We start from the raw sequence: 25,397 nt of genomic DNA on the forward strand, positions 1-25,397 counted from the left end.
GGAAAAATCCCTTAAATGTACATTGATACAGAAAGCATGAATCAAACACTTAGCTGAGGAAAAAATGTTTTAATTATTGGACCTAAGATCAATATGTCTTCATTGTTAGTTTAGGTGACTGGGTTAGAAAACTGAACACTGATGCACATCCTCACATATGAATTCATTAGAAAACCACAGTGCTAGTGGGTTACAAACATGCTAAAGATCTGCAGGTCAGTGTTGAGCAGTTTCATCAGAGCACTCCATTAAGCGTGTAATGGGTTTCTCATTCAAATTTGGAATGGCTTATAAATACAGCACACTGTATTAATTTCCTTTGATTGGCTGACCATCAGCTGTCAGTCTTAAAGAGTTGATGTTGAGAGCGGGGAGTGACGGGATTGGTCCTGTGATGTTTCTTCATTACTGGCCATTCTTCACATTCAACATCCTCTCCTGAAACACACAGAAACATGCAAGTGAACAAGTGCTTCAAAAGAAATAATACACACAAAAACAACAATAACAACACCACCACCAACAAAACAACAACAAACACTTTCTCTTCAGAATGCCCTTACCATATATGATATACAGAGCACTGGATTAAATTAATTTATTATTTTAATAATAATAATAATAATAATAATAATAATAATAATAATAAAGAGATATTATTATATCAATATTGGCATCCATATCTTACATTGTTCTGGTTTCCTCGCATTGTACAAAATTATTTTTGGGCCACTGTATATTATGTTCATTTTACCTTTGTTTTGTTAAATTGTTTATTTTCAGTTTTCATTTTTTTTTTTTTTATATACATATCTAAGCAGCATTCATACATAAAATCAGTTCCACACAATAAGCTTAAGGTGCACACCATTTTCCCCAGTTCAAAATATGTTTACAGAAATGAATGAATCATTTTAAAATATGTTTAAAATGATGCACATAAATGAGATGAGGGATTACATGGTGTGGGTCACTTCATATGGGCCTACATTGAAATCACATGAGCAGCAGAATAACTCACTTTATCTCAGTTACCCTGTTATCAGACAGTTTTGCTCACAGATTACATTAATCATGGCTGACTGCGAATAGTGTATTTCTACAATTCCACTGATAAATTTAAATAGATTGTTTTCACACGATGCTGCACCCATGCCACTAGGTGTCAGTGTAAGAGCACCTTTAAATCACCCAGAACACATTCAACATTTCCTTCCTTAAAACAGGAATATTGTTGACGGCAATATAAAACATCCTTGAAAATTTCTTACATTTTTTTTCGTTTCCAAACATAAAATCATCACCACTTTAAAAATCTGCTACATGTACTCACATATAAAAAAAATTAATAAATCAAGAAATTTCCTTTCTAAATCGCACTCACAATTTGTAATATGCCAGACAATAAACACTATTTTTGAAGACTCAATAGCATGTCATGCAGTGTCAGATATGAACATTTACATGAAGGGGCAATAATTTGGTTAAAATGCCATGCCAGCTTCTATGGATTTTAAAATGGCAAAATCCGGGTTATAAAAAAATAAATAAATTAAAAAAAAAAAAACCCTACAACCCCAATACCGAAAAAAGTTGGGACAGTGTGGAAAATGCTAATAAAAACAAAAAGGAGTGATTTGTAAATCTGATACACCCTGTGCTATAATAAAAGCTCTACAACTACAAATTATATGATGTTTTACCTGGTGAAACCAAGTGTTCAAATAATAATATATACACTACCGGTCAAAGGTTTTGAAACACATTCTTTATTTTATATATATATATATATTGTTTTTTTTTTTTTGTCACACTTTAGAATAATAGTAAAAGTCAACAAAACTATGGAATAACATAAATGGAACTATGGGAATTATGTTGTGACTAAACAAAATCCAAAATAAATCAAAACTGTGTTATATTTTAGCATCTTCAAAGTAGTCACCCTTTGCCTAGAATTTGCAGACATGTACTCTTGACATTTTCTTGAGGTATCACCCTGGGATGCTTTTTAAACAGTATTGAAGGAGTTCCCATCTATGTTGGGCACTTATTGGCTGCTTTTCTTTATTATTTGGTCCAAGTCATCAATTTCAAAAACTTTTTTTTATTTATTTTTATTAAATTTTAGTTTTATAATGAAATACATTTCAAAGAGTAGCTCTGGTGTATGTATCTCTCATAATGTACGCCTCTTTGATCACTTGATCAATGGTGTATTTGCGAATCAAATTGAAATCTTTAAATGACAGATTTCGTATCCAGGCAAATAAAAGACATGGGTTCCACCTGCGTACATTAACAATAGTGTCGCTGACAAGCTGAGGTCAAATTTAGCTCAATTTACCTTATAAATGAAGAGCAAGTGTAAGATGTTGCATGCTAGAACCCTAGAGTGATCAGCAGGTCTGCTAAGAACATGCAACCTCTTCTTGTCAATAGTTGTAATAACATCATAAACTGAATGCAATCTTTACATAATACCTTTTTCAAAAAAATAAAATCAATCCTCAGTCTTGTCCGATGGGCCGTATTCAACGATACAGAGGGCCGTATACGGCCCCTCGGGCCGCCAGTTATGTGTTTGAGTAAAATTTACATTTTTGTTTTATTCTATAAAATCACTGACAACATTTCTCCCAAATTCCAAATAAACATTCAGTCATTTAGTGCATTTATTTGCAGAAAATGACAACTAAATTAAAAAGATGCAGTGTTATCAGACCTTGAATAATGCAAAGAAAACAAGTTCATATTCATTTTTAAACAACACAATATTAATGTTTTAACTTAGGAAGAGTTCAGAAATCAATATTTGGCGGAATAACCCTGATTGCGTCCTGGCATGCTCTCTACCAGTCTTTCACATTGCTGTTGGGTGACTTTATGCCACTCCTGGTGCAAAAATTCAAGCAGCTCAGCTTTGTTTGATGGCTTGTGGCCATCCATCTCCCTCTTGATCACATTCCAGAGGTTTTCAATGGGGTTCAGGTCTGGAAATTGGACTGGACATAACAGGGTCTTGATCCGGTGCTCCTCCATCCACACCTTGATTGACCTGGCTGTGTGGCATGGAGCATTGTCCTGCTGGAAAAAAGAATCCTCAGAGTTGGGGAACACTGTCAGAGCAGAAGGAAGTAAGTTTTCTTCCAGGATAACCCTGTAAGTGGCTTGATTCATGCGTCCTTCACAAAAGACAAATCTGCCTGATTCTAGCCTTGCTGAAGCACTCCCAGATCATCACCGATCCTCCACCTGGTTGTCTAATGGTTAGACGGAGACATGAAGAGGCCTACAAGCCACAGTGTCTCGCACCCACTGTGAAATTTGGTGGAGGATCGGTGATGATCTGGGGGTTCCTCTTTGGCCCAGAGAACACGACGGCTGTTTTTTTCCACAAACTATTTGAAATGTGGACTCATCAGATCACAAAACAGGATTCCACTGTTGTTCTTTCCACCTCGGATGAGACCGAGCCCAGAGAAGTTGGTGGGGCTTTTGCTTTGCATAGTAAAGCTTTAACTTGCATCTGTGGATGCAGCGGTGAATGGTGTTCACTGACAAAGCTTCAAAGTATTCCTGAACGCATGCCATGATATCCATTACAGAAGCATGACGGTTTTTAAGACAGTGACGTCTGAGGGATCAGAGATCATGCATATTCAGAAGTGGTTTTCCAGCAGGACAATGCCAAACCATTTTCAGTGCCCAAAAGCTTAACCCCTTCGCACAAATGATCAAAACGGTGTTACACAAGGCTGGGCTCAGACACAAATGATTAAACCGATGCGATCTGCATTTATGCAGCTGTTTACCAGCAGAGAGAGCCTGAAGCGGTTGTCATAATGAATCAGCTGCTCAAATAGTATTTTCAACAACACAGTATCTTTAAATGTTAAAAACATTCAAATAATCGCAAAATTAAAGTTTAAAGCCGTTACCATTGGAGCTGACTGTTTTGATGCTGCGATGTTTTCTGATGTACTGTATAAACTAGATAGTCCACTTGAGCCTTCTGTTTCGTCTATCACTCATTCTCACGACTTCCAGTGCAACAAGTGGAAGGGCTTGTGTTTTTTAAAACCATCTATGCTTAAACTCAGTATCCCATGCTGCATTGCAATGTAAAGAACATGGCGGCGCACATACTTGGCAAATGCACTCATGATTGCATCTTCAATCATTATAAAAATCTAAAAATCTAATTATTTGTTCGATAATATATAACCTGTCCTCCAGTGCATCTGCTGTGAAGTGTACAGTGACATTTTTTTAACTACAGTGCACATTAAAGAACTCATGCTGGGGGATTACTCCGTACAGGAAAAACTCACGTAACAAACGCTTAAGTGTTATTAGAAGAAATGCTGATGTTACACAGTGGTAAACACTCATCTATTTTTTTTGGGAGCATGTTGCAGTCATCTGATTTGAAACGTGTACATTTATAAAAACAAAAACAAAACACTTAATTTCACAAGGTAAAACAACAAATAATGTGTTGTAGTGCTTTCAATATAGCACATGGTGAATCAAATTTATAAATCACTTTTTTTTATTTTCCATACTGTCCCAACTTTTTTATATATATCATGTTTTATATAGTTCTGCTGGTGTTGCAGCACCCTGATTTTCAGGACATTTGTCACTTTCGGGTCTTTTTTTGCCAAGTCCCCGTTACTTTCTGCCCCTGGTGCCATGACAGTTGTTAAGTGATGTGTGTTTTTGCACCTCGATCATGCTCTCGAGTTTGATGGCATCTGCAGCAAACTTGCGGATGCCATCGGACAGTTTCTCCACAGCCATGCGGTCTTCATTGTGCAGCCAGCGGAAGCTCTTCTCATCCAGATGCATCTGCTGCAGGTCACAGTCTTTCGCTGGAAGCACATGACAGGTATTCACATCAGATCCAGTGGAGTGATGCTTTAATAATGTTGTGATTGTGTTATGTGTTTACGCTCACCTCCCTGTGGCGTCAGCGAGCACGTCACCGCGCTGTGGTCCTGACTCAGTTCTCCCAGCAATCCGGGTGAGATGGTGAGCAGATCGCAGCCCGCCAGCGCCTTCACTTCTCCAGTGTTTCTGAATGACGCGCCCATCACCACTGTACTGTAGTTGAACTTCTTATAGTAGTTGTAGATCTTGGTCACACTCAACACACCTGAGAGGAACACAGTCATGTCAAGATGCTGACTGACAGCCGCAAAATAAACGTGACATGATGGAAACATGAGACCATTCTTTTAATAAGTAATTGCTTGTAACTATACATGGAATATAAGCAACAATAATATTTTTGGTTACACATTTGTTACCATTACTCACTGGTTGATCATATGACAATGTGTATTTAAAGAAACAAAATCACAACCAAATGGTAATTACACTGACTTCAGTCTCATAAGAGTCATTCATTCGAGAATCAGGCTACAGATAAAGTTACAGTTTACAAACGAACACTCAGCTGCAGCACTTCCAGGTTTTTTTTGCACCCCAGAAAAGAACTGCTTTCAGTGGCCGTTTCTTTTAAATTGAGCTGAAAATGCCCAAAAAGTGCTGTTTGTCAAAAAAATATAATAAATAATATAATAAATAATATATATATATATATATATATATATACACATATACATATACATATATATATATATATATATATATACACACACACACACACACACACACTGTATATATATATACACACACACACACACACACACACACACACACTGTATATATATATACACACACACACACACACTGCATCCGGAAAGTATTCACAGCGCTTCACTTTTTACAAAACATAACAAAATGTGGAAAAAGTGAAGCGCTGTGAATACTTTCCGGATGCACTGTATATATAGGGAAATTTGGGCTTCTTTAGATTTCCACCAGGATCAAACTTATTATTTAAACTACAGGTGCATCTCAATAAATTAGAATGTTGTGGAAAAGTTCATTTATTTCAGTAATTCAACTCAAATTGTGAAACTCTTGTATTAAATAAATTCAATGCACACAGACTGAAGTAGTTTAAGTCTTTGGTTCTTTTAATTGTGATGATTTTAGCTCACATTTAACAAAAACCCACCAATTCACTATCTCAAAAAATTAGAATATGGTGACATGCCAATCAGCTAATCAACTCAAAACACCTTCAAAGGTTTCCTGAGCCTTCAAAATGGTTTCTCAGTTTGGTTCACTAGGCTACACAGTCATAGGGAAGACTGCCGATCTGACAGTTGTCCAGAAGACAATCATTGACACCCTTCACAAGGAGGATAAGCCACAAACATTCATTGCCAAAGAAGCTGGCTGTTCACAGAGTGCTGTATCCAAGCATGTTAACAGAAAGTTGAGTGGAAGGAAAAAGTGTGGAAGAAAAAGATGCACAACCAACCGAGAGAACCGCAGCCTTATAATTGTCAAGCAAAATCGATTCAAGAATTTGGGTGAACTTCACAAGGAATGGACTGAGGCTGGGGTCAAGGCATCAAGAGCCACCACACACAGACATGTCAAGGATTTTGGCTACAGTTGTCGTATTCCTCTTAAGCCACTCCTGAACCACAGACAACGTCAAAGGTGTCTTACCTGGGCTAAGGAGAAGAAGAACTGGACTGTTGCCCAGTGTTCCAAAGTCCTCTTTTCAGATGAGAGCAAGTTTTGTATTTCATTTGGAAACCAAGGTCCTAGAGTCTGGAGGAAGGGTGGAGAAGCTCATAGCCCAAGTTGCTTGAAGTCCAGTGTTAAGTTTCCACAATCTGTGATGATTTGGGGTGCAATGTCATCTGCTGGTGTAGGTCCATTGTGTTTTTTGAAAACCAAAGTCACTGCACCCATTTACCAAGAAATTTTGGAGCACTTCATGCTTCCTTCTGCTGACCAGCTTTTTAAAGATGCAGATTTCATTTTCCAGCAGGATTTGGCACCTGCCCACACTGCCAAAAGCACCAAAAGTTGGTTAAATGACCATGGTGTTGGTGTGCTTGACTGGCCAGTAAACTCACCAGACCTGAACCCCATAGAGAATCTATGGGGTATTGTCAAGAGGAAAATGAGAAACAAGAGACCAAAAAATGCAGATGAGCTGAAGGCCACTGTCAAAGAAACCTGGGCTTCCATACCACCTCAGCAGTGCCACAAACTGATCACCTCCATGCCACGCCGAATTGAGGCAGTAATTAAAGCAAAAGGAGCCCCTACCAAGTATTGAGTACATATACAGTAAATGAACATACTTTCCAGAAGGCCAACAATTCACTAAAAATGTTTTTTTTATTGGTCTTATGATGTATTCTAATTTTTTGAGATAGTGAATTGGTGGGTTTTTGTTAAATGTGAGCCAAAATCATCACAATTAAAAGAACCAAAGACTTAAACTACTACAGTCTGTGTGCATTGAATTTATTTAATACATGAGTTTCACAATTTGAGTTGAATTACTGAAATAAATGAACTTTTCCACGACATTCTAATTTATTGAGATGCACCTGTAAATGATGATATTTCATGGATCACCATCATTGTTTCGCATTTGCTCCGTAGCTGCTGTTGGCAGATAGAAACTTTTCACTGAGCAATCGCACAAACTCCTACAAACGACTATTTTTAATTTTCAAAGTGCAATAGCTGTGACAGATATGAGGTTACGATGATCTTTTATCACCATTTAAGATCGAACGGGACTAATGCGACTCCGTCTCCACCACCTCAGCGCATTCTGTTTGTAAAAGTATGTGAATAAAAATACATACTACTTCTAAAATATGTCACAGATACTATGAAATGTGAATTACTGTGCATCTTCATTAAACACGTTAGACCAACAATATTCTAACAAATGTTGTCCCAACTAGCCTATCAGAGTTGTCTGAACAAACAATTTCATGCTGAACAAGGTTGCTGATTTGAGTTCCCAGCATGCATTGCAACATGAATAAATTATACGGTTAGTGTTATAGGCTTATTTCTTTCTATTTGCTAACTTTGTTGTTCTTTTAACTTAATGAGGTTTGTTGATTGTCACCGTTACTGAGGTTTGTGTGTTGAAGCTTGAGTTCTACTGTGTCTGTCAAACAGTTGTACATCCTGCCTTGCAAAACATCGTTCTCTAGAGGAAAAGATTGCAGTAAACGTCATGTAAAAGTAATTGAAAAGGTGACAAAATGAAAGTTCTCATATTGCAGATTGATAATTGGCTGAACAAGAAATTAATAGTTCTCTCAACAAGAATTTGTGCATTTAGTGAACAAATTCAAATTGACTAAAAGCAAATGTAACGGAGGACAATTATTATGACAGTTGTTGAAAGTCAAAAATCCTACTACATCATGTTGCCTTGATTTAAGTTTGCTCCACAATTCTTTTTATACAGTGCAGTTTTAATTTTAATATACACTATGTTGCCAAAAGTATTCGCTCATCTGCCTTTAGATACATATGAATTTAAGTGACATCCCATTCTTAATCCATAGGGTTTAATATGACGTCGGCCCACCCTTTGCAGCTATAACAGCTTCAACTCTTCTGGGAAGGCTTTCCACAAGGTTTAGGAGTGTGTTTATGGGAATTTTTGACCATTCTTCCAGAAGCGCATTTGTGAGGTCAGACACTGATGTTGGACGAGAAGGCCTGGCTCGCAGTCTTCGCTCTAATTCATCCCAAAGGTGCTCTATTGGGTTGAGGTCAGGACTCTATGCAGGCCAGTCAAGTTCTTCCACACCAAACTCGCTCATCCATGTCTTTATGGACCTTGCTTTGTGCACTGGTGAGCAGTCATGTTGGAACAGGAAGGGGCCATCCCCAAACTGTTCCCACAAAGTTGGGAGCATGGAATTGTCCAAAATCTCTTGGTATGCTGAAGCATTCAGAGTTCCTTTCACTGGAACTAAGGGGCCAAGCCCAGCTCCTGAAAAACCCCACACCATAATCCCCCCTCCACCAAACTTCACAGTTGGCACAATGCAGTCAGACAAGTACCGTTCTCCTGGCAACCGCCAAACCCAGACTCGTCCATCAGATTGCCAGATGGAGAAGCGTGATTCGTCACTCCAGAGAATGTGTCTCCACTGCTCTAGAGTCCAGTGGCGGCGTGCTTTACACCACTGCATCCGACGCTTTGCATTGCACTGGTGATGTATGGCTTGGATGCAGCTGCTCGGCCATGGAAACCCATTCCATGAAGCTCTCTATGCACTGTTCTTGAGCTAATCTGAAGGCCACATGAACTTTGGAGGTCTGTAGCGACTGACTCTGCAGAAAGTTGGCGACCTCTGCGCACTATGCGCCTCAGCATCCGCTGACCCCACTCTGTCATTTTACGTGGCCTACCACTTCGTGGCTGAGTTGCTGTCATTCCCAATCGCTTCCACTTTGTTATAATACCACTGACAGTTGACTGTGGAATATTTAGTAGCGAGGAAATTTCACAACTGGACTTGTTGCACAGGTGGCATCCTATCACAGTACCACGCTGGAATTCACTGAGCTCCTGAGAGCGGCCCATTCTTTCACAAATGTTTGTAGAAGCAGTCTGCATGCCTAGGTGCTTCATTTTATACACCTGTGGCCATGGAAGTGATTGAAACACCTGAATTCAATTATTTGGATGGGTGAGCGAATACTTTTGGCAATATAGTGTATGTCACTTTTCTCAGGCTTTAGAAGTGTGCTATACATGTGACAATGTGTATTCATCCACCTGTTACATGTACAACTAAATCATACACGCCTAATAAAACTAGTTCAAACTGGTTTTGTCGATAGTTCAAAAAGACCCTACATATATTATTCACTGTAAAACATATATCCCTTTATAATAATATTTACAAATATACAAACCTTTTGAGATTATATAATGCTTAATAGATGATTAAAATCACAGTGCTGCAGAACCAGAAGTGCAGTTGCCTGCTGTGTGCATCATGGTCACTTCATCTTTACTGTAATATGCGCTGTGAGGACAACGTAACCGAAAGATGTGTTGTGTATTTTTTGTGTTTGATTTTTTTCAGGGTGCCCGGTGTTTTATAGGAAGAAATGAACTGATGCAAGCTTTTGGGAATATCAGTTTCATCATTTGAGAACATGCCTGGATCTTCGTGAGGCTCGTAGTTTTTGCGGTCTGTATTCTCCTTGTACCAATCCAGGATTCGACCCACGAAAGGTGAGATGAGAGTGATGTGGGCCTCAGCACACGCAACCGCCTGAGCAAATGAAAACAGCAGCGTCATGTTGCAGTGGATACCGTACTTCTCTTCCAGCTCCCTGAAGACAAGACAAACACACAGGCATCAGCTGACGAGCATTCACGCTTTATTAAGAACACAAGCGTATATGAAAGTCAGGAACTTCACATTGTACGCATTCACCAGACTGTATTAAAAACACTCACCGTCCGGCCTGAATGCCCTCCCAGGTGGAGGAGAGTTTGATGAGTATCCGCTCTTTATTGACACCGGCCTCTTCATACAGACAGATGAGTCTCTGAGCTCGACACACCATCTCATCTTTATCAAATGACAGTCTGAAAATTTAACAAGCCATTTGTCTAATGACTATACAAGCATGAACACACCCTTGGTTCTGTGCACTGGAAAATTCTGAATTATGTTTTTTAGTGCAATATAAACAGACTGAAATGCCACAAATGCTCATCTGCATGACAAATCACAATAAATAAAAATAAAATCAGTGCACAACTGAAAAATCAAGTTATGATTTTTAGGGTCGCAGCTACACTAGCTATGTTTCCATCTATGTTACGAATTTCATTTTCGCACAAAATCAGAAATAGCCAAAAACAATCTGCAAATAAAGTAGTGTTTCAATCACTTGTGGTCAAGAGAACAACATCGTCACTACTGGGGAAACTTTATTTATAATAATGTAATAAATGACTTTAGAGTACACAGACAAAATGCTCTGACGAACAGCATGTTATGTTAGTGGCAGATGTCTTATGTCTGGGATTGAAAGCGTGTCACAGCTCTGGGAGGTGCAATGCTGTGATATTGATGATATTATCCGAGTGTATATGACTTGAGTTAAAGTCACATGTTTTTTTTTTTGATGTGCATCTATATTCCTGTATTATTTCTATAGGAATATATTCAGTAAATGTGTTTCCGTTGTAGTTCGCATGTCTTACCGAATAAAACAATTATCGGCCTAAAGCGAGCACATACGTTTTTATGCACATTCTGTAGATTTTATTCTCATCTTGGTGTTTCCATCCAGCATTTTTTTTTATGCGATGTCTGAAAATTGACATGAAAATATGAATGAAAACCCAGCTACTGACACATGCTAACAGTCAACTGTCAGTGGTCACAGCTGGAAATGTTTGATCTTAAATGGCCAACTCAAGTGCACTAAACATTCATCTGTATAAGTGCAGCTCTGCAGTAATGGCCTCTTATTACATCGTTATAATGAAAGCCTAGAGCTGATGATCTACACAGGCATGACGCTTGCTTCCTGTCTGTTGTGTGGCACAGGAAATATCCAGATCTGCAGAATGATGTCATCTCCCAGCCACAGCATTTTAATTAGCAGTGATTCTTGCTTTCTCATCCGTAGCAAAGGAAAAAAATATCACATTAAACTGGGCTGGAAACTGGCATATTCCCCTTTTCCCATGTTTCAATCATGCCAACTTCTGGATCACTATGTGCTTGAAATTTATATTCCTGATGTCTGATCATCTTGCTAATAAATGTAATGTGCTGAAGCTGTATTGTTAAAAAAACTAGGATGCATATTACACATGACATATTAAAGTGATGCATTTCACTTGTACAAAGGACAATCAACTAGAAAAGTTTGATGTTTAGCTCTAATGTTTCGCTAAAATCAATACTGAAACTACAGGCAAGAGCATCACTGGGGGTTTCTTCAACTTTGGGAACTTTCATGTCCCAGGGGTTGATTTTTATTTAAACAAATGGATTTATTTTTAATTAAACAAAGGCCACAATAAAACTGATGTTTTTAAACATGCCTTCATTATTTATTTTTGGTAACTTTCAAATGCATTTCTTGTATAAATTATTCCGTTTTATCCTTGTCCCAGACCCAGACTTTCAATATTAAACTATGAAAATCCAAAATAAAAAATTCAAATGTTTAAAACTATAATCATCTAAATGGAGTGAAATACAGAGAAACCATTTCAATATTCATTGTGAGAAAAGTACATATCAATTTTTCAAAGATAACTTTCCCACAGTTGTGGCATCATTTCAACCACTGAAGTTTGTTCAAAAGTTAGTGTACTTGTTAAGTGGTCAAAAGTGTCAGTGAAGAGCATGCTTGAGATGAAATATGAGACAAGTGGTGTTTGAAGAAAAATCAGCAGAATACTTGACACTTTTCAATGAGGTTCCATTTGATAACATTTTCAACATAAGTTAACAAGAACTACTTGAACAATGAACAATACTTTTACAGCATTTATTCATCTTAATGTTAATTTCAACATATACTAATACATTTTTTACATTAAAAGCTGACGCAATATGAACTAACATGAACTAATAATGAACAGTTGTATTTTTATTACAGTTGAAGTCAGAAGTTTACATACACTTAGGTTGCAGTCATTAAAACTCATTTTTTAACCACTCCACAGATTTAATATTAGCAAACTATAGTTTTGGCAAGTCGTTTAGGACATCTACTTTGTGCACGACACAAGTAATTTTTCAAACAATTGTTTACAGAGAGATTGTTTTACTTTTAATTGACTATATCACAATTCCAGTGGGTCAGAAGTTTATATACACCAAGTTAACTGTGCCTTTAAGCAGCTTAGAAAATTCCAGAAAATAATGTCAAGCCTTTAGACAATTAGCTTCTGATAGGAGGTTTACTGAATTGAAGGTGTACCTGTGGTTGTATTTTAAGGCCTACCTTCAAATTCAGTGCCTCTTTGCTTGACGTCATGGGAAAATCAAAAGAAATCAGCCAAGACCTCAGAAAAAAAAATTGTGGACGTCCACAAGTCTGGTTCATCCTTGTGAGCAATTTCCAAATGCCTGAAGGTACCACATTCATCTGTACAAACAATAGTACACAAGTATAAACACCATGGGACCACGCAGCCTACACACAGCTCAGGAAGGAGACGCATTGTCTCAGAGTTGAACGTAGTTTGGTGCAAAAAGTGCAAATCAATCCCAGAACAACAGCAAAGGACCTTGTGAATATGCTGGAGGAAACAGGTAGACAAGTATCTATATCCACAGTAAAACGAGTCCTATATCGACATAACCTGAAAGGCTCCTCAGCAAGGAAGAAGCCATAGCACCAAAAATTTAAATATTTGGCCAGAATGACCATCGTTATGTTTGGAGATAAAAGGGTGAGGCTTGCAAGCCGAAGAACACCATCCTAACTGTGAAGCATGAGGGTGTTGTGGGGGTGCTTTGCTGCAGGAGGGACTGACGCACTCCACAAAATAGATGGCATCATGAGGAAGGAAAATTATGTGGATATATTGAAGCAATATCTCAAGACATCAGCCAGGAAGATAAAGCTTGGTCACAAATGGGTCTTCCAAATGGACAACGACCCCAAGCATACCTCCAAAGTTGTGGCAAAATGGCTTAAGGACAACAAAGTCAAGGAATTGGAGTGGCCATCACAAAGCCCTGACCTCAATCCCATAGAAAATTTGTGGGCAGAACTGAAAAAGCATGTGCAAGCAAGGAGGCCTACAAACCTGACTCAGTTACACCAGTTCTGTCTGAAGGAATGGGCCAAAATTCCAGCAACTTATTGTGAAAAGCTTGTGGAAGACTACCCAAAAACTTTGACCCAAGTTAAACAATTTAAAGGCAATGCTACCAAATACTAACAAAGTGTATGTAAACTTCTGACCCACTCGGAATGTGATGAAAGAAATAAAAGCTGAAATAAATAATTCTCTCTACTATTATTCTGACATTTCACATTCTTAAAATAAAGTAGTGATCCTAACTGACCTAAGACAGGGAATGTTTTCTATGATTAAATGTCAGGAATTGTGAAAAACTGAGTTTAAATACACCTTAGCCAAATATATGTAAACTTCTGACTTCAACTGTAACATTAACAAAGATTAATAAATGCTGTAAGAAATATATGGTTAATTGTTTGTTCATGATAACCAATGCATTAATTACTCTTACAAATGGAACTTTATTGTAAAGTGTTACCGAATATTTTATGAGTCATTATCAATCAAGTTGTAATTTTGCCAAATTATGCAAAAGGTGCAAAAATATGATTTGATTGTGTGTATTTAAGAAACATAAAATGTTAGCTTTGAAATCAGCCTTAGCAAGCAAAAAGAGTTGGTCATTTTATTTGAAAAGCGTTAAAAATGCCATTTCCAATACAAACTCTATTAAACACAATACAGAATTTGAGATGTGCTGGAAATTAATTTTCATGACTTGAATGACATAAATCTCCTGTGATGAATGAACACACACTGTTGGACATTGTTAGTAGACTAATAATTATTATCCCCACAATCACAAACTATGGGATTTTTCAAGGTGATAGTGTATGTAATATAGTCGCATGACTCTTACCTTGCATCGACCTCAGTGGAAACCCGTCCAGGAATCTTCTTTAAGATCTCCAAACCGAAGCTCACAAACAGCTTGTCCATCGCATTGGTCACCTGCTCTTCCTCAGTGCTATAAATGGGGGGGGGGGGGGTTGGAGGTTAGAAACTCTATAGTACAGCTCATTTGTGTCCTATAGCCCCATTTCTATATATCTTCACCAATACAAATCCTAGTGCAGAATAACTGAATTTTGAGCATGGTTTAAAGTAAAAGATGTTTCCTCACCTGCCATTGGCCATGCCGTATTTTATGGCCTGGTCCACGAGGTGCTGGTACACAGGCATTTTAGCTGCAGCCAGGATGAGAGAAGGATTGGTCGTAGCATCCTGCGGTTTGTACTCTTCAATAGCTGCGGATGAGAGAAAACAAGATAAATGATGATCCTTATGGTACAGTTTAGTGGTGACCGATATAATCACAGAGGCCGATAAATCAACCGATGCGATAATGAAAAAGTCTGAATATCGGCTGATTTATCGATACATTCTCCTGTTTGGCCGATTTTTTCTTGAGGGCACCGAAAATCGCCTGCTTGCATGTGAAGCGACTGAGACATGTAAATGACCAGTCACGGTTTGTTTTGTTGTTACATGCCATCGTGTTACTACAATAATAGACCAGTGTGCAACACAGTCTCATTTAATCGGTCCACATATCATAGCCGCGGCTGACGCGTTTGAGTTCATAACGTTAAAGTGCTCACCTGTTTCATTCTCCCTCTCTCTCCTCAACAGTTCCCTGTAACTTTTAACTGTCTTGTCTAATGATAAAAAGGCAAATATCAATAAAACTTCTACTATATACCGTTTGCAAATATGCACATATCTCATTTAAACAGATGTAATTCACAAACCTCACAGAAATCCAGCATTTTCTTCCCGTCGAGCGCTCATATAATATATTCCTCTGAAGGGTGTATTCTATCAGCTAGAATCAAAACTTCAGTATCAGGATCAAAAGTTCCTCTGATTCACAAATCATGATGGACAGTGGTCACAATCCCAGCAGGCAATCCAGGCCATTTAAACTGTCAGGAGATTGCTGCTGCTCACTGGATACACATGAGCGTGTGAGTGCAACCAAAGTCTTTCTAGCAAGTCAGTCCACTGTCGGCCCTATTTGGAACAATCTCGTGAGGCTATTTCCAGTCATGATAGTGCAGCTCCTATCTACTTGAATGGGGAAAGACAAAAATCTCCAAAACGGCTTGTCAAGATTACGATCAAAGAGCATATTTCAAATCATCAGTAAAATCTGACAACACTGATATCATAAATGGTGATTCTTTACCTCAGATTACGCTAAAAAACTTTTACAGCTAATGCGCATGCTCGTTCTCGACTTGACTGACAGGCGATGTCTGCATCTAAAAGGTGATTGGCTCTTTTACCTGTATGGTGGGACCTATCTACATCTGTTGACCGTTGGCTGTAGTTGGGCGTTCCAATTTCTCCCATTCATTTTAATAGAAGTGGCCAACAGGCATGTGCAGAGGGTGTGGCTCTAGGGGCACGAGCCCCTGCTCTTTTGCTGAGGTGCCCCTCCAAGCTGTTCCAGGGTGCAAACGCCACCCAAAATGAAAGTTTACACACCCAAATGAAATGACATTTTGCTTTACGTTTAATAATAGCATATAGGGGTGTAAAAATGCATAAATATTATGATGCATTGATTACGGAATTTAATAATCAATTATAATTACTGTAATAATACCAAATGTGTTACAGAGGCTCTTAGATTACACGTGCACTCTCGCAACAGACAAAGGGGCACGTGACTAACGAAACAAACATGCACTTTAAAATAAGAAATTGTTCATAATTGCATCCGTCTGATGGTGCACTACTACACCTCCATCGAGTCCATCCTCACCTCCTCTATCACCATCTGGTACGCTACTGCCACTGCCAAGGACAAAAGCAGACTGCAGCATATCATTTGTTCTGATGAGAAGCTGATTGGCTACAATCTGCCATCTCTCCGGGACCTGTATGCCTCCAGCACTCTGAGGCGGGCAGAAAAGATTGTGGCCGACCCCTCCCACAATCTCTTTGAGACACTCCCCTCCAGCAGGAGGCTACAGTCCATCAGGACCAAAACCTCACGCCACAGGAACAGTTTCTTCCTGTCTGCAGCTGGCCTCATAAACAAGGCCTAGGACCCCCTGACACGGTCTCTTATCCCACCTCCATAGACACTACACGTTACATTAACATAGTTTCCACATCTGTCTTGCATCAACTTAAAGAACATTTATCTGGTCTATTGCACTTTTTATTATACTGAAACTGTGAACATTTGCACATTCTATTGTTCATATTCTGCACATATACCTAAACCCAGGTGTGTTTTGTTTTTGTAGCAATTTTCCTGTATAGTGCAAATTATGCCACCATTTATATTTACATTCACAATAGTGAAAAAGATATTGTTGCGCATGCGTACCACCCATTCCGATGGAGATCATAAAACCCCCACCCACCCATTTGTGAAGTGACTAACAATTTTGAAGCGACTGCCCCTCATTAAAATTTAGAGCCCCTGCCCCTCAAAATGTCTGTGCATATCCCTGGTGGCCAGTCTCTGCTAAATAGTCTCTGGTGCACCTTCAAGGTAAAAGCGCTTCACATGTGCTATAAGTAAATGCACATCTTATTCACTATGCACTGTATGTACAATTGGTTTGATTCTGCATTTTTTTAGTAAAGGCGATTGCTAACGTGGACATGCCATCCATGGTTGCTGGACTACTGTGTGTACTGTTATTTTCTTTTATCCTAATATATTAACAATTTCTTCATGTGCAAATAAATTAAAAAAATTTGAGGACTAAACGGAAATTAATAGAAGAAACTGCTATCTACCATTTAAAAATATTTTTTAGATTATTTTTTACAAAGTTGTGTGAAATTGAGTAAATACAGTGCTAAATAAGAGTTTATTTTTATTTATTTTTTTGTAATTTTATGTTTGTTATTTACTATATTAAAATGTGTGATATAAATCGGCATTGTATCGGCCTATCAGCCACCCTGCTCTCAGGATATCAGCATCAGCCATTAAAAAACCCATATCGGTTGACCGCTAGTACATGCTTCATTTTAGAACTACCATAATCATATTTACCTTTGAAACTAATCACAGAAATAGCTAGGCAACACTAAGCCAATTAAATAAAACTGATGTTTAATAATTAAAAATATAACCAATGTATTACAAAATACATTTCGCACACTTTTAAAAGGTCACTCTTACCAGGAATGTAATGCTTATGGATCTTAAATGGTTCAAAACAAACGTTACATCAACACATGAAGTACGTAAGAATTGTACTGATTTTTGTTATCATGATCACACGGAGAGATGACTTCAGTGAAGATCTTGAGTAACAGTCCTCTGTCTGGAGCAGTGAGTTTTTCCATCCTGACACTGCAGAAAGAGTTTCATTCAACAATTTCCTTGTCTAAAACAAACAGACTGTGAAATCACCCATGAGCAATGGTCAGTTTCATAAGACGCTCTTAGGCAAGACTGCACCCATCCCATTCATCCAACATGAGTTACACTAGCTGGATTTGATCCAAACAGATTTCTTTGTGCTGGTCAAAGGTACAACAGCACTTTGTTTGAGAACAACTTGCAATGCTTGACAAAATCAAGTCTACTTATTGAGCTTTCACGGGTGATTATCACGAAACCTGTCAAGAAAATGTTACGGCCCTATTTTACTCCAAAATCAAAAGAAAATTATATTTTGCATTTAGAACAAAGTATATTCTTTGGGTCATTAAGATTTTTGTTTTTTTACACATTGAAATTATGTTCATGTCAGTTACATGCATTTCACACCCCAATTCTCATTACCATAATACAGAAAAAGGTGGTTATGATATTCTCATTACTGCAACATGAAAAAATTATGTATAAAGTGTAAAGTATTTATACATCAAAGTAGTACTCCTAATAAATCCTACTGTAAATCACCCTTACAGACATGCACTTTAAACAAACTATGTGTATGCTTCTATACAAGTACGCATTTGTACAAAGGTTGGTCAAGATTCGGAACAAGACAAAATGTCAGTGTAGTTTAGATGTTCTCAACGGTGGCGTATAAAGGATGCCAGGGAGCGCCGAGAGCAAATCAGTAGAGAGGGGGGCATTAGGTCAAAAATGGGGGGCGTTTATTAGTCAGGTAGCTAACTGCTACCTGGACCCAATTACCAGCACAGCTCAAATGGACAGAGCACGCTCCTCGCGGATGGTCTTGACCTTTCAGCCGTGCAGCATTGATAAGCAGAGGCGCGGGTTGAAGAAACCATTTGAATTCGGCACAGAATTCTCCATGGCAAACCGTTATGTATCGCGATTAAACTAGTTTAAACCCTTATTTAACAATCCCGCCATTCTAAACAGTATGGAGGCTATGGATTTAAGGCTTTTCAATCCAACTCCGCCCTTTCAAAAATTAACATGGGTTTACTAGAGTAACACTAACTGTATTGTACTGTATCTTTTTGGCAGAAATGTGTCACATATACAACTTGTATGGTGTATATACACTGTAGCTTTATTAAATACATTAGGGAGTGAGGGAATATAGGCTAATTAATTTGTTACAACTATGGCAGTTTCAACATTTTTATATTTTGTATTTAGATTTCCTAAACCTATAGTTTTGTTTGTATTTTCATAGTTTGTTTTATAGGAGTTACCATGGTAGTGAGGAGAAATGCATGGTCTTATGTTTGTGTACAAATATCACTGCATTATTACATATATATTTTTTTAATGGACCAAGCTATCAGTTTTCCCCGTCAACTCTTTTCTAATTGTCTTTTATTGTAGGAAAAAGTAATGGTGTGGTTTACATTTACATTTATTCATTTGGCAGACGCTTTTATCCAAAGCAACTTACAAAAGAGGATCACATAAGCGAATCATCTTAAGGAGACAGTGGTACGAAAAGTGCCAGATTACAAAAAAGTTTCACTAGCATCAGAATAGCATTCAAAACAGATTAAAGTGCAACAAGGAATTTTTTATTTTTTGTGACTGGTTAAGTGCTCATGGAAAAGATGTGTTTTTAGCTGTTTTTTGAAGACAGAAAGTGAGTCAGCTTCACAGATGGAGTTGGGAAGATCATTCCACCAATGTGGTATGATGAAGCCGAAAGTCCGTGAAGTGTTTTGGTGCCTTTGTGTTGGTACAACAAGGCAACGTTCCTTAGCCGACCGCAGGCTTCTAGATGCTGATGCTGCGATACCGCCTGTCTGATGGTAGCAGTGAGAGCACCCCATGGCTCAGGTGGCTGGAGTCTCTGATGATCCTCTGAGCTTTTTTTCCCCCCCACACACTGCCTGGTACAGATGTCCTGGAGAGAGGGAAGCTCACCTCCGATGATGTGTCTGGAAGTTCGCACCACCCTTTGCAGGGTTTGCGGTTGAGGGTGGTGCTGTTGCCATACCAGGCAGTGATGCAGCCAGTCAGGATGCTCTCTACATTGCTGGTGTAGAACCATGTGAGGATGTGGTGGTTCATTCCAAACTTCCTCAGCCGTCTCAGGAAGAGGCGGCGCTGGTGAGCCTTCTCACAACGGCCTCAGTAGGGACAGACCATTCGAGTTCCTCAGTGATGTGGACACCCAGGAACTTAAAGCTGCTGACTCTCTCCACCGGTGCTCCATTGATGGTGCTGTGTTCTCTGTCTCTTCTCCTGAAGTCCACCACAAGCTCCTTGGTCTTGCTGGCGTCTGCTTGACAGGAAGTCCAGGATCCAGCTGCACAGCAAGCTGTTTAAGCCAGAGCCTGGAGTATCTCATCAAGCTATGGTGTCGAGTGCTGAGCTGTAGTCTACAAAACAGCACTCTCACATGTGTTCCTTTTTTCCAGGTGGGAGAGGACAGTGTAAGTGCAATGGCATCATCAGTGGAGCGGTTGTTGCGGTATGCAAACTGCAGTGAGTCCAATGAGGCAGGCAGCACAGAGCAGATGTAATCTCTGATTAGTCTCTCAAAACATTTGCTGATGATGGGGGTCAGAGCAACAGGATGCCAGTCATTTAAGCAAGTGATTTTGGATTGCTTTGGTACAGGCACAATGGTGGATGTTTTAAAGAGCACCTATTATGGTTTTTCAAATATTACCTTTCATGGAGTGTGTTATATAGCTGTTTGTGAATGTAAAAAAAGTCTGCAAAGTTTCAAAAATCAAAGTTCACGAAATATGAAGTTATTGACACCCAAAAGAAAGAACCGATTCTGAACACCTGAAACGAGTCATTAGTAATTCCAGACTTCCTGTACTAACCTACGTAATTTGGTAATGTTTACATGTACAGCCAGTGCAGGCTTTTAGCCTGTTAGCCTCTGCTAACCGGCTAACTCACATTATTGTCAAACTACATATAAACCTACCACAGAGAAATGTCCTGTTCTCGTCGTGCTTGCGATGGTGGTTCGGGTTGATCTTCCGATGTATCACTATCGGACTCTGGCTCAAATTGGTAAGGTAAAACAGACATTTTTTCAGACGGAGCTGAAACTCCGATATGGTAGTGGGTGTTTCCTTTCCGACACACACAGTAAGCGGTAGACCAATCACAACAGACTGGGACATCTGACCAATCAGAGCAGAGTAGGCTCTCTGAAAGGAGGAGTTTAGAATGAATCCTTTAGAACGGATCATTGAAGGAGTCATTTTGACACTGGGAAAAAAAAAAATGTAATGCTGCAATTTAAATTGTGAGCAAATTAAAGTGTTTTTTTTTACCTTGGATTCACGTAAATTTATTGCGAGACCTTTAAAACAAAATTAGGCACGTTTAAAAATCATAATTGGTGAACTTTAAAGCATGTGGGGACCACAGACAAGGAGAGAGAAAGGTTGAAAATGTCCGTAAAAACACCAGCCAGTGTTTCAGAGGGAATGACGTCTGGACCCGTGGCTTTATGGATATTCACCCGTTGGAAGGATCGGGTTACATCCGCTACAGAGACGGAGAGAGAAGTAACGCCTGTAGCTTCGGCCGTGAGAGCTTTCTCCGTGAGGGTGGTGGTGTTTTCCTCGAAACGAGCATAAAATGTATTTAGCTCATCTGGGAGAGAGGCAGTGGTGTTCACGGCGGAGTTTTTATTCCCTTTGAAGTGATATTAATTCCCTGCCACATGCTTCTAGAGTCGGTGGTGTTGAACTGTCCTTCAATCTTGTCCCTGTACTGGCATTTGGCTGTTCTGATAGTTTTGCGGAGGGCATAACTGGCTTGTTTATGCTCCTTCACGTTCCCGGAATTAAAAAGCGGAGGTCCACGCATTAAGTGCCGCACGAACATCACTATTAATCCATGGTTTCTGGTTCGGGTAGATCTGTATTGTTTTGGTCAGCACTACATCATCTATGCACTTCCTGATGAAACACGTTACGCTATCAGCATAGATCTCGATGTCGTCATCAGAGGCGGACCGGAACATCTCCCAGTCTGCGTGATCAAAACGGTCTTGTAGCATAGAATCTGACTGGTCCGACCAGCACTGGATTGTTCTGAAGGTGGGTGCTTCCTGTTTTTGCCTGCAAGCGGGCAGAAGCAGAATGGAAGAGTGGTCTGATTTGCCAAATGGTGGGCGGGGGAGGGATTTGTAGCCATGCCGGAAGGGAGAGTAGCAATGGTCCAAAACCTGGTCCCCTCATGTGTTGAAACTGATGTGTTGGTAGTTATTTCGGTGCTATTGACTTGAGGTTGGCTTTGTTAAAAGTCCCCAGTCACAATGAACGCGGCCTCAGGGTGCACGGTTCCCTACTTGCTTATACTCCCATACAGTTCCTTGAGTGCCCAGTCTGCGGCAGCTTGTGGCAGGATGTACACAGCTGTGATAATGACCGCTGTGAATTCCCTCGGTAGCCAAAATGGTCGACACAGAAGCATGAGAAATTGCAGATCAGGAGAGCAGAAAGACTTGATAGGATGTATGTTCCTCGGATCACACCAGGATTTGTTGATCATAAAACATACACTATCACCTCTGCTTTTACCTGAGAGGACTTTCACGCTGTCCGCTCGGTGCTCGGAGGACCCACGATTTCTCTGGAATCTCCGCAGACATCCAAGTTTCCGTAAGGCAGATAATGCAGCAGTCCCTCATCTCACATTGGAAAGAGATCCACGTTCTCAGCTTGCAGAACTTGTTGTCCAGAGACTGAACACTTGCCAGTAGAATGCTGGGTAGCGGGGGTCGATTTATACGATGTCTTAGTCTGACGAAAACGCCGGCTCTCCTTCCCCTTTTCCATCTGCATTTCCGCGGCCAGGCTGCCCAGACAAAGGGCTCCGCTGTCGTGTTTGAAAACAGCGGGTCGGCATTGAGGTATTTAAAAGTCAGGTTTTCAGAAGTGCTATTGCAGAACCAATGTCCAAAAGTGTTTGTCTATCATAGAAAATAAGGCAGACAACATCCAAGAAAAAAAAAATAAAACAATTGTAGACAAAACTGCAACACTAGGTCAGAGCTCGCAACGCAGCTACCATACTCTGCGCCATCTTGAGCCTATATATAAATTAGCTATGTATAAAATTAACTTTTTAATTATGTAACTTTTTAATATCAGTTAATTTACATCTGCATCCAAACTCATTATTGTTTACTGTCAAATGTGTATTTCATAGCAACAAAACAGGCAATATTATTGGTAACTGTTGCACTTATATAGAGCGGTCTGGGTCAGGGAATGAGGGGGGGGGGGGGCTTTATCCAAAAAAGGTTGAGAACCACTGATGTAGATGAAGATATGGTTTTCATCAACGAGACACAAACAGAGCAGTAACTTTAAACAATTATTTTTAATATAGCCTACAAAGCTTTATGTGCATTAAAAATGTTTTAAGTAATAGTGTGTTACAACATCCTCTTTACTGCAGAACATGTGCAAGAGATCATATTTACCAGACTGTCCAGCTGTTTTTTTACCACACATGCCTGACATTTAACAAGGATGCCGTTAAGACCAAGATGGCGCCGTGGTACATGGCTGCTAGTCAGCGTTCTAGTGTGCTCCTGGGTTTGCCGATTTTAATGCGTTTATTTTTTGCTCTAACTCAATGTGCAGCAACGGTTCTGGTGTATGATCGACAAACACTTGAACATCAGACTGTCGACTGAAGAACTAGTTAATCAGGCTCAGAAAGGCTCACAATATACCTTGCCTCATCTACCAGCGTCTGTACCTGCATGTTTACGCCACCCACTGTGCTCTCTTCCTGGGAAGAAGCGTCAGAGAAGGCGGGGTCACCACGGAGGGAAAGCGGCAAAGCTGAAAGCTTTTCTGTCGACCGAGAGAGAGTGGCTGTTAGGCTTAAGTTTACAGGCACAAAAATCAGATGGCACCAGTTTTATTTGGTGGCAAAAGCGGTAATGATTCTGAAGGTGTCGGAAAAACCAGCAAGGAGACTGTCTGAACATTTTGTTAATTTATAGAGAAATGCACATTGGGGTTGTGCCGACAGACGATCTCGGGGATCGATGGTCAGAGTGATAGCCAATAGCTGATGCCTTTGACGATATCAAGATGATATTTGGCTCGTTTTCAATTGTATTAAATTATTAGGTTATTATCAAATTAATATTACAAATAATTTGCCTGTAGACACATGCTTGAAGAAACACCTTTATTATATTAAGAACAGATGACAGAAAAGCCTTCTATGCGCATGTATGACACGCTGATATGGAGGCATGCAGTCTCATGGAACACACGCATATAAAAGGATCTCACTCTTTGTTTCTGTCTTCCGATGTTTTGTTTTTTTTTTTTGCAAGAACAGTATCTTCTGAGTGCTGCAAATGACCTCAGACATCTCAGCTCAGGAAGTGTTTTGAGTTTAGTTCACTTTATTTCCACAGAGCAGTTCATTGTGACCAACTCTGCAGCCTATAGCCTACATCTGTGATTAAAACTTAATACAAAGACACGTTCACCTCGAACCATGATTTATATTTCAGTGATTATTATAATTTTTACATTTATAATTGTTTTTATGTTTGTTTAAGTAATTTTCTGCCATGATGTTAAGACGGATTCGTGCCTGACGGTAAATGGAAAGGTGTGTGTGTGTACACACATATATATATATATATATTTTATTCATCACTTCATTATTTTAATTGCTTTTTGGTTTCATTTGGAGTTCAATTTGAATTTAGAAATGTATTTGATTCAAGTTTCTTTTTTTACATAAATGAAATTTTCAATGCAAAAAAAAAAAAAAATCACTAAAGCAAGAACATTCATGATCCCTCAGCCCAGGGGTTGCCAATGTAATTGGATATGGCAATATAACACACACACACACACGTTTGCATACCCTTGGAGAATTGGTAATATGTACCATTTTTAAAGAAAACATGAGTGAGCAGGCAAAACACATTTATTTCTTATGGGATTCATAGTCAACTGAAAGTTATAACAGAACAGCACAATCATAAAACAAAACATGGCCACAAAGAAAAAAAAATTAAAATGACCCCTGTTCAAAAGTCTGCATACCCTTAGTTCTTAATACTGTGCCCCCTTTAGCATCAATGACAGCGTGCAGTCTTTTGTAATAGCTGTCTAGGAGGCCCCAAATTCTTGCAGGTGATCTAGCTGCCCATTCGTCTTGGCAAAATGCCTCCAGGTCATGCAAAGTCTTCGGCCTGCATCAATAATTAATTACCAATATAAAATGCATTTCGGTTTGCCCAACAAAAGGGAAATCGTTCAGTTTTTGCATCCCCGCTAACCTCAG

General features: G+C 39.3%; 1 protein-coding gene across 1 annotated transcript in view; it reads right to left on the bottom strand.

The window, feature by feature from the left end:
• Positions 1 to 54: 54 nt before the first annotated feature.
• LOC127417355 (transaldolase-like) overlaps positions 55 to 25,397 on the bottom strand; it is a 40,903-nt gene continuing 15,560 nt past the window's right edge. Inside the window, exons 2-8 of the mRNA XM_051657335.1 lie at positions 14,847 to 14,970; positions 14,583 to 14,690; positions 10,397 to 10,528; positions 10,094 to 10,269; positions 4,964 to 5,161; positions 4,732 to 4,877; positions 55 to 438 (exon numbers count right to left, since the gene is read on the bottom strand). Coding sequence (XP_051513295.1) covers positions 406 to 438; positions 4,732 to 4,877; positions 4,964 to 5,161; positions 10,094 to 10,269; positions 10,397 to 10,528; positions 14,583 to 14,690; positions 14,847 to 14,970 — 917 coding nt within the window. The 3' untranslated portion in view covers positions 55 to 405. The remainder of the gene's footprint in view (positions 439 to 4,731; positions 4,878 to 4,963; positions 5,162 to 10,093; positions 10,270 to 10,396; positions 10,529 to 14,582; positions 14,691 to 14,846; positions 14,971 to 25,397) is intronic.

The sequence above is a fragment of the Myxocyprinus asiaticus genome, chromosome 26 (genome assembly GCF_019703515.2).
Source record: "Myxocyprinus asiaticus isolate MX2 ecotype Aquarium Trade chromosome 26, UBuf_Myxa_2, whole genome shotgun sequence".
Classification (NCBI taxonomy): Eukaryota; Metazoa; Chordata; class Actinopteri; order Cypriniformes; family Catostomidae; genus Myxocyprinus; species Myxocyprinus asiaticus.